Below are 11,704 nucleotides of genomic sequence, written 5' to 3'. Positions count from 1 at the left end.
TGGGGCTGATTTCACCCTGTTGTGCACAACAATGCGTCCCAAACAATCCCAGACATTCAGCGAGGTTTTCTGGTTCGTGTTTCTAAATTTTAGAGCCCTTGATTCCAGCTGAGAAAGTCCCACTTGAAGTTGAGATGCTGTTTGGAGAGTTCATCCAGGGGGAATGTGCTTGGCAGCTGGGTGAAGGAGGTGAAGGAGGTGCTCCTCACAGCAAGAAGGTTGCAGAGCAAGGCTGAGAGTCTGCTCTTCAGAGAAGAATTTACCAATTACTCTAAAAAAATTCCATTTTTCTTGCTGATACAAAAATTGACGTACATTTCTCCTTGGGTTTGGTAATCAAACGTGATTAACGGTAATAATATATAAAGGTATCGTGTCTTATATAATAATAGTTTAATTAACAGTAATGCCAGTTAAAAGAAATGCTCCTCAAGAATCACAGCCCTCAGTGATGGTGCACTTTCCAACTTGAAATATCCAGGGATATTTTTTACCGAGGAAAAACTCAAGAACCTGTGCCAGAACAACTTAAGGAAGAGTTCAAAGCCTAGGAATTAATTAAGATTGAGACTACAATTTGCATGTGATCACTGCCAGCCCGGATTTGGGTTGACTTCATTTGCATCATCGTTCGTGTCCTCAGCTTTCCCAAGGACCAAACCAGGGCAGTTGAATCGGGTCGGAGCTGCACCTTCTCTTCAAGCACAAATCCCAACCTCCAGGTACAAATCCCCGCAGCCTCGGGGTCCCCGGGACATCGCTTCCTGCTTCAAAATGAACGGGAAATCCCAATGCCCTGTCCTAAAGCCCAGGGAGGAATCTTCCCTCTGGCAGCAAGGTACAATTTAGGAAAAGAAGGAAATTTGGTGGCAGCGTTTCCAGGAGCTGCTCGCGCATCTCAGCAGGATTTGTCAGGAACTTCATCTACGCGGGAGCCCAAACCCCTCATCCTGTTCCAGCAGGACAATTAAAACCCCTCGTTAAATTCTTTATCGTCACTCGGAACACCCAAATGTCCCGTATTTGCATACAGCTCGCGTTGGTGATTTAGGGCTGCATCCAAACGATTCTCCTCCCCAAATCATTAGGGAGTTCTTTGACACCCTCTGATGGCCCTTGGCTGCCCCGCTCTCCTGCTTCCCTCCCTCCTCGCCTCACAAAAAATGCTTTTCACCAAGGGTGGAGACAACCACCCTCACCCCCTCTTGAGTTCTTCAGCGCCTCACATCTTTCATGGGGAAAAAAAAAAAAAAAAAAAGGAAAAATTGTGTATTTGCCGCGAGATCGTTTGTGAAATAGTCGATATAATTCAAAATTATCTGGAAAGAATATTTGGGATGCTGTTCTCCCCGTCCCCATGTGCATTTCCTCCTAGCTGGGATCGGGGTTTGCCTCCCAGAAACGAAAAGTTTTAAAAGGAGTTTAAAAAGTTAACATAAAACTACAAAGACTGTTAAGAAAACCAAATCAGTGTTAATAAAATAAAAGATTTTCTAAAAATTTCCCTTGGCTGGGGTTGAAGTGAATAGGACCCTTTTAGTTCTTTCTGATTTTTCTTGCAAACTAACTGTCCCCAGAAATAGATCTATTCATTTTTCAGTTGGATTAATGAAATGGGAATATTAATTATTTAATTTTAATGCAAGAAATTGAAACTAGGCACTCTCAGGTTTACTCAGTCAACATTTGAACGGTAAAAAAAAATCCAAGCAACCCTCTCAGAGAGTTTTATTTTCTAGACAATCAAAAAACTCCAGAATGCTCCAAGATCCACAAATATATTTCAGTCACTTCTACAAATAAGGTTCAGTTTATAAGAATTTGTCATCGTTACTGGACTAAAGGACTTCGGTTATGAAACTGTCTTACAAAACAGCCGGAAATTAAACGAGCACAGTTGGAAGATTTACAAGGGCTTTGCACCAAGAGGTGAAATGCACTACAAATACCAGTGCAGCATGTATTCCTTCAGTGAAATACAGTGCATTTCTGTGCAAAAATACATTAAAATGTGTATTCCTAAACAAAGTCAAGTACGACGAGCTAAGACTTCAAGATATGTCACCTGCACGGCTTTTAAAAACCTTTGAGAACAAGATTCTGTTAGAAATAACTCCCCTAAAAACGACATTTTTTGATTCTCCAGCAAGCACCAGAGGAAGCTTTTTAAACAGCCAACATCATTTTCTCAAAGCTTGTAGAGGCTGGGTCTACAAATGGAAGATTTCAGAGGAAAAAACATCCAGAAAACGAAGTGGGAAGCACAAGCAAAGGGATTTACATGAACTACACCCTCTTCTACATCCAAAGGCTGAAAGGACTCCACGGAAAACAAAGCAGCACAAAAAAATGACAATTCAACAGGAAACCCCGAGTTTGGTGGTGCCTTTCCCTGGGGAAAAGCTGCCCCCCGCCCACCCCACACCCCTGACAGCTCCATTCTCTAGGCACAAGACACACAAGAAACAATCTCTAAGACCAAAGAGAGCAGGGTGAAGGAAAAGGTCTCTGCAGCCATTCCTGCAGCTCTTGCACCACCCAGACTTCCCGAGGGTTTCCCTGCTCCCAGTGTCTCCACAGGCTCAGAGTCAGCAGAGCTCGGCCATGCCAGGAGCTTCCCAACCTTGTGGAGCACGAGCCAGGACCAGGCTCAGCTGATATTCCAGGTCTAGTGGCTTCTACCAATATTTACAATGAGGTGGAATCTTCCTTGACCAGAACTGGGGAGGCCTGGTCATTAAATATCATTTTGGATCCCTATTTACATTCCTGCCCCGCTTCCATCAGCAAGCAAGTCTCCCAACAAACACGGGTGATCTGTGGCTCATTCCCAGGTGCTCTCAAGGCAGAAAGTCCCTCCTTCATCTCCTTTATCACCCTTTGGTGTTGGATGGACTCACCAAAAATCCAGCAGTCCAAAAGACAAGCCCTGGGAGGCTGGAAGAGGCATTTCCAAATGTTCCAGCAAAATTTACAAGCCCCACATTTAGCTCAGGTTTTCAAGAGCACCGAGGAGCCAAAACCAGAGCAGGATTTTCAGAGGAGCTCAGTTCCAAATGTGGCACCCACCTGAGTTGTCCCTCCAATGTCCCTTAACTCAGATGGACTAAAACAGGAGCTGTAGAGCAGGGAATTCTGTAAAGGTCTTGTCTCAGCTACTACAAACTCAGATTTACAGGCGACCTGGAACAGGGATGACTGAAACTCACCCAAACGAAGGGATAGAAAATAAAACCAGCACATTCCATGGTGACATTCATCACGAACTTGGACCAGACCACTTCAAAAGAAGTCTCTTTACCTTTTGCTCTCTTCAGCAGCCAGCAGTAAAGTGAATTCTTTAAGAAGAACCTTGTTTCTTCTTTCCTCATCCTACCTGGTGTGGCAATGAACCCTTGGCTGCACTTGTGAGAGCAGAATCAGCTCTGGCAAAGAAATCTGACATCACAGTGGGACTGTTTCACTGCTGGATGAAGGAGAGGGAGAAGCTGAGTTGCTCTTTTCCAGCATATGAAACAAAAGCACGAGGTATGCAGAAAAAAAAACCCTGGTTAAATCAGAGAGCTCTTGGGTTTTTTAGGTTTGCCAAGTGTAAAATCTTTACACCAAAACCCTCAAGAAACACCGCCTCAAGTGGGAGGAACTGCTCCCTGTTTGTCAGCCAAATCTGTCTACAGAATTCTGATCCAGCACTTGCTCCAGGCAAAAAGGCTCATCAAATCTGCCTTTTCGTGAAACACTTGGGAACAGCAGAGGGAAGAAGCATTAACAGTCTGATTTCACAGTATATTTCAGTTTTGTCCCTTTGTCAGGGAACAGGAGGTCACCCCTAAGCAAACAAGCTTTCTCTTGGTGGTGGGTTTTCTCCTAAAGCTTCCCAGCCTGAGTTTTGATAGCTCTTATCAACTTGCTGCTGGAAAGGTGACAAAATCTCACCTCCTTTGAAAACCTTTAGCTGCCCCAGCAAAGAAACAGGAGGCTCACAGTGGAGTATTTTAGAAAAAATAAATAAATTCTGGATAAAATCGCAAAACATAAACCATGAGAGGATCCCCGAATTCTAAAAGAAATTACAGTAAAAGAGAAAGAAAAGGATTCCAAAAGGGCATTCAGAGCTCTTTGACAGCATTGCTCAGATATTTCACTGCTCCTCAGCTACACCAGGTGTGGATCTGGTTATTCAATCTGCCAGAGTCAGAATTCCCAAGGAACCTGCCTGACAGCTTTTAACTCCTACTGTAAAAAGCTGAAAAGAATTTGAGCTTTTCTCTTAGTCCAGGCCACTAAGACACCATTATTTGTGCTTGATATTTAAGCCAAGCCTACTGATATCTGAGTGACATTAAAGACAGGGCTGAAGATCTGCAGCCTGAGCTCTTAGGAGAGGAAGATGCAGTAAAAATTCAGAAAGAGAAGCTTGATCTCTAAATTCCTGCAATTAAGGACATGTGAGATGTGTTTATTCTTCCTGCTTATCCTTTCAGCAGCAGCATATTCTTGTTTTGTTTTTGTTATCCTGGTTTTTCTGCCCTGGTTTCCAGGTCAAACCCAGTCTCAGCAAACACTTAAGGTTCATAATTTAGGTAACACTGTCCTAAAGCAGAAGGATCACAGATTAGCTCGGAAAAGTCCCAAGGTAAGAGATGTAAACCACATTTTGTATCATCTTCAGAGGAAAGGTGGTGCCCCTTTCAGATCAGGGATTAAGGACCACAACTCATTATATGAAGAAACCTGTCCCTAAAACAACCCCGAGGTGTTCCACCTGCAAAACCAAAACCAGGGGGCAGAGAAACTGCTCGAGTCCAACCTCTGTGAGCCCCAGGCAGAAGATTCCTCACAGATTTCTGGTGCACAACACTGAAAACTTAAAAAACCTTAAAAATTCCAATTCTCCCCGCTGTTGAATTAAAAACCAGAACAATAAAAACCAAACTGCAGATGTGCAGTTCTCTGTCCCAGACACTGCTGGGGAACCTCTCAGTGCTCCCCCTCTCCTCTCACTGCTACATCAGAGTTTCTCTGTCTGACAAACTCCGGTGGATTTCCTGCTTGTCATCGCCATCATCATCATCAGCTGCCTCATTTTCCTCACCAGACTCCACGTAGATGGGCCAATCGTTGTCAGCATCCCCTTTTTCCTGGCCTTCTGAGGCTGTTTCCATGAGGCTGAGGTTGATGGGCATGGAGTCCTCGTGGGTGGTGGTGACACAGGTGCAGCTGTCGCAGAGCCCGAAGCGCCGCAGCCCCTGGGACAGGCTGTTGGTGAAGGTTCTCCTGCAGCCCTTGCAGATGATGGGCTTGTTGGAGCGATGGACCTGCAGGGAAAACAGCAAAATTGGGGGGGGGAAAACCAGCAAAACTGGGGGGGAAAACCAGCAACCTGCTGGGTTGGGAGAGATTCCCAGAAGAGGAGAACAGCCATGCTTCAGCTGAAGGGGATTCCATCGTGATTCTGGCCTTAAAGGACAAAAATCGTGGAATGGGTTGGGTTGGAAGGGACATCAAAGCTCATCCAGCCCATCCCTGCTCAACCTTCCCCAATCCCAGGTTGCTCCAAGCCCTGTCCAGCCTGGCCTGGGATCCTTCCAGGAATAGGGAATTGACAACCTCACCACCCTCACAAGGCAGAATTCCTTCCCAGATCGAACAGACTGGGAAAACAAAATGCCTAAATCCTTACTGTGTGCTTCAGGAGAAATACCAAATATCCAATGGGGCAAAACAACGAACCAAATACTAATTATTATTATTATTATTATTATCATCATCATTATCATTATCATTATTATTATTATTAACTGAAAAGTTTCTCTCGCTTTGGCAACTGACACTTTACCATGCCATAAATCTAGTCCCTCCTGATGGGAGAGAATTTACTGAAAGTCCTTGCAAGGAGTTTCAAAGATAAACTGAGACTTTTCCTGGAGTTTCAGTGCTTCCAGATAGTTGTTTATGAAGTCTTATCAGAGGAACAGAGCCACCAGCGTGACCCAGGTACAGCATAGAGCACAGAAAGCAGGAGTGAAGGCTCTCTATCAAGATTTACACAGCTTTTAAAAGATATTTTAACCAATAGTTACTAAAAACGTCCATTAGTTTCACTTTCCTACCAATTATTCAGTAACACGGGCAGGAACTGCGGAATTTTCTATCCAATCATCCCAAACCACTTTTACTGCAGAACATGGAGTAGTAGAAGAAGGAGAAGAAGGTTTAGAGAACAACAGCAATCCTCCATTTTGATATTTTTTACTCTCATCTATTTACTACAAAGAGAAGCCCAAAACCTCTAAATTTTTCACCCTGTGACAATCTTACATCATAGTCTATCACCTAATTCCCACCACTGTATTTCCAGTCTATCACCTAATTCCCACCACTGCATTTCCTAGTCTATCACCTAATTCCCACCACTGTATTTCCAGTCTATCACCTAATTCCCACCACTGTATTTCCAGTCTATCACCTAATTCCCACCACTGTATTTCCTAGTTTATCACCTAATTCCCACCACTGTATTTCCTAGTTTATCACCTAATTCCCACCACTGTATTTCCAGTCTATCACCTAATTCTCACCACTGCATTTCCAGTCTATCACCTAATTCCCACCACTGTATTTCCCAGTTTATCACCTAATTCCCACCACTGTATTTCCAGTCTATCACCTAATTCCCACCACTGTATTTCCCAGTCTATCACCTAATTCCCACCACTGCATTTCCAGTCTATCACCTAATTCTCACCACTGCATTTCCAGTCTATCACCTAATTCCCACCACTGCATTTCCTAGTTGTTGTCTGATCCTTGGTAATTTTTTCCAAGGTTGGAGGTAAAACCAGCGTTGCTCAGGGCGGCAAAACCCCTTCAAAACAGAGAAACATTCTCAGCACTCCGGCTTCCTACAGGCAATTTCCTTCGGGAAATCCACCTGGAAAACACCAAGAAAACCCTCGGAATCAACTCCCTGGTGGCCACAACCACCCAGACTCACGCTGAGCGCGTGGCTCCGCAGGTGCTCCTGGCGGGTGAAGCGCTTCCCGCAGGTCTCGCAGGGATAGGGCCTCTCCCCGGTGTGGGAGCGGATGTGGCGCTTGAGGATCCCCTTCTGCTTGGCCGTGTAGGGGCAGAAGGGGCACTTGTGCAGCTTGATGGGCACCACCAGCACGTCACCTTGGGGAGAAGAACACACAGCGCGGGGTTAGCTCAGTGTGGCGGTTTGGCTGAATTTTGAAATAGGTCCTCTGAGAGAAGGCACAACCATCCCTCCCTCCACCAGGCTGGGGGAAAAAGAAATTTTCCTCGAAGGGAAGTGAAGGAGATAAAGCTATTTATTTAGCAAACACACGGGAAAGGATAATAAGGCTAAATAATAAAATCGTTCTCTGTGGAGGAAAAACCTGGGGAAGTGTTAGAGTTCTCCCTTTGGTCTCCTTGGAGCTGAGGCTTGGCCCTCTGTGCCCGGTGGAAAGTCCTCCTGATTTGCTCTGAGGTTGAAGCAATCCAGTAGAAAAGGGAGAAAATCTGGCAGTCCAGTAGAAAAGGGAGAAAATTCCCGGAATTCCAGGGAAGGAAAAACAAAGCTCAACTCTCAGTCTCTCTCTGGAGAACAAGAAACTGAAACAACTGGCCAGAAGCTGACTGGAAAGCAGCAAACTGGGTGCTTCCTCCCTCCCCTGCTGCAGCTGGGGAAAAAAAAACTTCTATCTCTGTGTGTGACCTTGAACAAGCTGCAAACTGCTTTGAAAAAGTTTTGCTCAGTTTTTTCCTTCCCCCTCTCAGGCTCAGTTTAGAGGCATAGAAAAGCACAGGAATTAATTTCTGGGCATGGGCAGCGATATGGGATCCACATCCTAAAGTCACCCCAAGGACACTCAGGCACCTCGGGTTGGCTCCTCGTCCTGCTCGCTGCAAAGCTGAGGCCAGAGAGCTGCACTGGGCCCTCTCCCTGGGCTTGGCTTACCTGGGCTTTCCTCAGCTGGTGCCATTGCAGAATTCATGCAGCTGCAGACGCCCTGTTGCTCATTTTATTTTAAGAATATTTAATGAAGTACCAAAAATCTGCTTTTGGTGCGATGGGGTCTCTGCTCCATCTCAGCCACTTCCTTTTTTTTTGTTAATTATTAAACCATTAACATTAAACAGCATCAGCAACGAAAACCTTGAGCACAAACTGCAGGCAGGAATAGCACATTTTGTCCAAGTGCTTTTATATTTAGATCTGAAAATATGACTCTTTGTTTCTACTGCCCTCCTGCTGGGAATAGCACGATGAAGGACTCCCAATATATTTCCTGACAATGTTTTGCTGTTCCTAAAACCAAACCACAAGTATTACACAATTTATGGAGTCAGGTGCAAGAAGAAAATTAAACTTGAAGATCCCATTTTACATAAACATGGGCACCGCCAAGTTTTTCAGCACCAGCCCAGCTTCCCTTCCAGCAGAAAGGTGGAGATGTGATGCCAAAGGATTAATTTTCCCTGTTCCAGGCACTGATTCAGGGAAATGTTTTGTGTGTCAAGCAGGTGAGGTTGCAGAGCATCCTTTGTATTAAGGTTTATCCAACCCACTATCAAAAAAGGTGTGTCTGGTGTTAATGGTGTGAGCCAGAGTCATCTCACCCCATTCTGGAGCTTCCCAAAGGATTGCAAATCCCTGCTGGGCGTTTAGAGCTTCATTAAAACCCCAACCAACCCAGTTCTTAGTCCTGCCTTGCTTCCAGTGCTCTGCAGGTGCCTGTTTCCCTTCCATCTGCTGTGAAGGGGACCAGGGTGATGGAACAGAGGTGGACACGTGAAAGGAAGTGGTGTTTATCTCTTCTGTTGACCTGAGTGCACCATTCTGGTACCAGGACTTTGCATTTCTCATTTCTGGTGCCTTGTGAGGAAGCTGAGGCAGCAGCACCACTGAAAGCTGAGAAGCTCCCACTCTCCTCGCTGCTACAATGTCCTGGTTTAGCACAGAAACAGAAGGAATGGAAGGTTTGGTTTCTTTTCCCTCACTCCTACTCAAAACCCATCTCCCACTGATTGCTGCTGCACTGTCAGGACACCCGATGTTCCCTGTCAAACTCTGGAAGCATTTCCCTTTTCATGACTCATTAACAGCCTGGAGATGTTGAGAGAGGGAAGAAGAGAAGCCAAGTTTGTGTGTTGGATGTTCTCACCCTGCCACACGTGGAAAAGCAGCAGCCTGAGTGGTGCCAGCCCTGCTCTGAGAGCTGCTGGTGGCACTGAACCTGGATTTGTGATTTTATCAGTGCCTGATTGGAAAGCAGAGAGGATTTGTCAGTTTTATTGGCTTTGAGATTGCACAGGCAGCTTGAGCTGATGTGAAAATAAACTTGTGTGCTGCCCACAGCGCTGTGGCATTTGTCACATCCTCGGCACCTGTGGCACTTGCAGTTTGTCAGAGCCACCTCCTGTCTTCGCAAGGCTGTTTGGACAAGGCACTTATCAAAAACCAGATAAAATGCCCAAATCTTTATTGTCCACATCAGGAGAAATGCACATGGGCCTGATTTTCTTCTTCTCCAGGTGCCTGACACTGCTGCCAGGAAATATTCCTGAGATATTCCAGCTGGTGCTGGGCTCGGGGCAGCAGCAGAACCTCAGTGACCAGCAGCTCAGAAGTGACAAAAGCCTCATCTTTATGCTATACCACAGAGTTTAAAGCTTTCAGTGCTCCTAAAGGACTTGTAGGGATCCCTCAGTGTTGGATAAAACTGATTCCTGCCCTCTGAAATTCCAAGCAGGAGCAGAGCAGCACTGGCAGGAGCTCCAGTGGGATGAGCTCCTGCTGCAGCAGGTCGTGCAGCAGATCCCTCTTGTGGCAGCTCAGCTGCTGCTGGATTGCTCTTAATGATTTTTAAAAACGCACCTGCCTTTCAACGAGGTCCCAGTGAGTTTATTAAAGCAGAATCGCCCCCACTGGAGTCTGGGGGGTGATTTGGGAGCTGCAGAGCTGTCAGGAATACTCACCTCCCACGGGCTGCACCGAACAAACGAGTACAGCTGCTTTTCAAGTGCACAACAAGAGTTTATTTCACTGTGCCAAAATATTCAGCAATATATTCCTCAACAAGAGTCACAAAAGAAGCGGCCCAACAAAGCTGTTCCCTCCTCAACTCCACAGGCTGCACCCCCCGAGTCCTCTCACCTGTGTCCTCACCATACCAGTCGCTGTGAATGTCCATCATGGAACTCACGGCGACTCCTGCATCCTCAGCCCTACCCTCAAATCCCCGGACAAAGTGATGCACCACGTCCTCCTTCCTCTGAGCCGAGCTGTTGCGCAGCAGAGCCTCCAGGAACTGCTTCATGTGGTAATTATTGCAGGCCAGCTCCACGGGCTGCCCCTCTTCCATCTGCTCCAGGGACAGCGGCGCGGGGAACTGCGGCAGCCGCTCGCCCACCGCCACCTCCACCTCGTCGGGGTCGAACTCCACTTTGGGTTCCACCCCTTTGGGCAGCGAGGGGTCATCGGGGCAGTCACTGCTCAGGGGGTCCCTGACCACCAGCTCCAGGGTGCTGCAGTCCTCGCAGGGAGGCTCCCGCTGGCATTGTGGAATCCTCTCCTTCTCCTGCAGGCAGGACGCGGGGGCGGAGCTCTTGGGGCCGAGGGAGGTGCCCTCCCTGGCTGAGCTCCCGCTGTCAGCCTGGTAGAAAGCCGCTTCCCTCTCGATCTTCCGGCAGATGTCCAAGGAGGACCTGATGTACGTTTTGCAGAAGTTGACCACGTCGGTCATCTGCAGGTAGCTGGCGGCCGACATCACCTCGATCACGTTCTCCCCGCACAGATCCAGCTTCCCGGAGTAGAGGAAATCCAGGATGATGGAGAAAGCCTCGGAGGTGACGATGTCCAGCGAGGCCGTGCTGTGGCGGCCGCTGTCCTGGATGTAGTGGATGAGCAGCGCTCGGAAGTAGCCGCTGTTGGCGAACAGGATGTTCTTGTGGGCTTTGAAGATCCTGCCCTCCACGATGATGCTGCAGTCGCAGAAAAAATCCCGCTTGCGCTGCTCGTTCAGCTCCCCCAGCAGTTTGGTGTAGTACGACTGCACCTCCATGGCTGTGCCGGGAACAGAGCGAGCCGTCAGCACCGGGACCCGCGGGGACACCGCCGCTGCCACCCCCTGCCAGCGCCGCGGGGACACCGCGGGGACCCGGGACAGGGGGGGAGACCCCGGCAAGAACCGTCCTGCGCGGCCCTGCGGGTCCCACACCCCTCCAAGGACCGTCCCGCCCGGTACCGGGTATCCTATACCCCTCCAAGGACCGTCCCGCCCGGTACCGGGAGTCCCATACCCCTCCAAGGACCGTCCCGCCCGGTACCGGGGCTCCCACACCCCTCCAAGGACCGTCCCGCCCAGTACCGGGGATCCCACACCCCTCCAAGGACCGTCCCGCCCGGTACCACGAGTTCCACATCCCGCCAAGGTCCCGGTACGCCCGGTCCCCCAGCATGCCCTAGAAGGCCAAGGAGCACTCTAGCCGGTACCGGGATGCCCCGCCGCGCCAAGAACCATCCTGCTCCGTACTGGGACCCCTCCCTGCTCCAAGCACCGCCCTGCCCGGTCTGGAGGTGCCCCGGAACGCGGCCCTGCCCGGTGCCCATCGCTCACCTCCGCCCGGCCCCGCTCCCGGCCCCGCTCCCGGTCCCGCCCGGCCGCCGTAGCCGGGGCGCGCCCCCGGGGCGGGG

At 48.5% G+C, this 11,704-nt stretch overlaps 1 protein-coding gene across 2 annotated transcripts; it reads right to left on the bottom strand.

The window, feature by feature from the left end:
• Positions 1-1,704: 1,704 nt before the first annotated feature.
• ZBTB8B (zinc finger and BTB domain containing 8B) lies at positions 1,705-11,684 on the bottom strand. 2 transcript variants are annotated; one of them, XM_032132090.1, is made up of 4 exons: positions 11,628-11,684; positions 10,166-11,074; positions 6,998-7,176; positions 1,705-5,318 (listed from the first exon to the last, which is right to left on the bottom strand). In XM_032132090.1, the coding sequence occupies exons 2-4, from the start codon at positions 11,070-11,072 to the stop codon at positions 5,007-5,009; spliced, it is 1,398 nt and encodes a 465-aa protein (XP_031987981.1). In that variant the 5' UTR covers positions 11,073-11,074; positions 11,628-11,684; the 3' UTR covers positions 1,705-5,006. The 2 variants fall into 2 exon arrangements, with proteins under 2 accessions (XP_031987981.1, XP_031987980.1); XM_032132089.1 differs by lacking the exon at positions 11,628-11,684 and adding an exon at positions 11,504-11,590.
• Positions 11,685-11,704: the final 20 nt, after the last annotated feature.

This window comes from Corvus moneduloides, chromosome 23, assembly GCF_009650955.1.
Source record: "Corvus moneduloides isolate bCorMon1 chromosome 23, bCorMon1.pri, whole genome shotgun sequence".
In the NCBI taxonomy this organism is placed as follows: Eukaryota; Metazoa; Chordata; class Aves; order Passeriformes; family Corvidae; genus Corvus; species Corvus moneduloides.
Note: the sequence above shows the minus strand (reverse complement) of the source record. Positions and strands in the feature narration are given on the sequence as shown.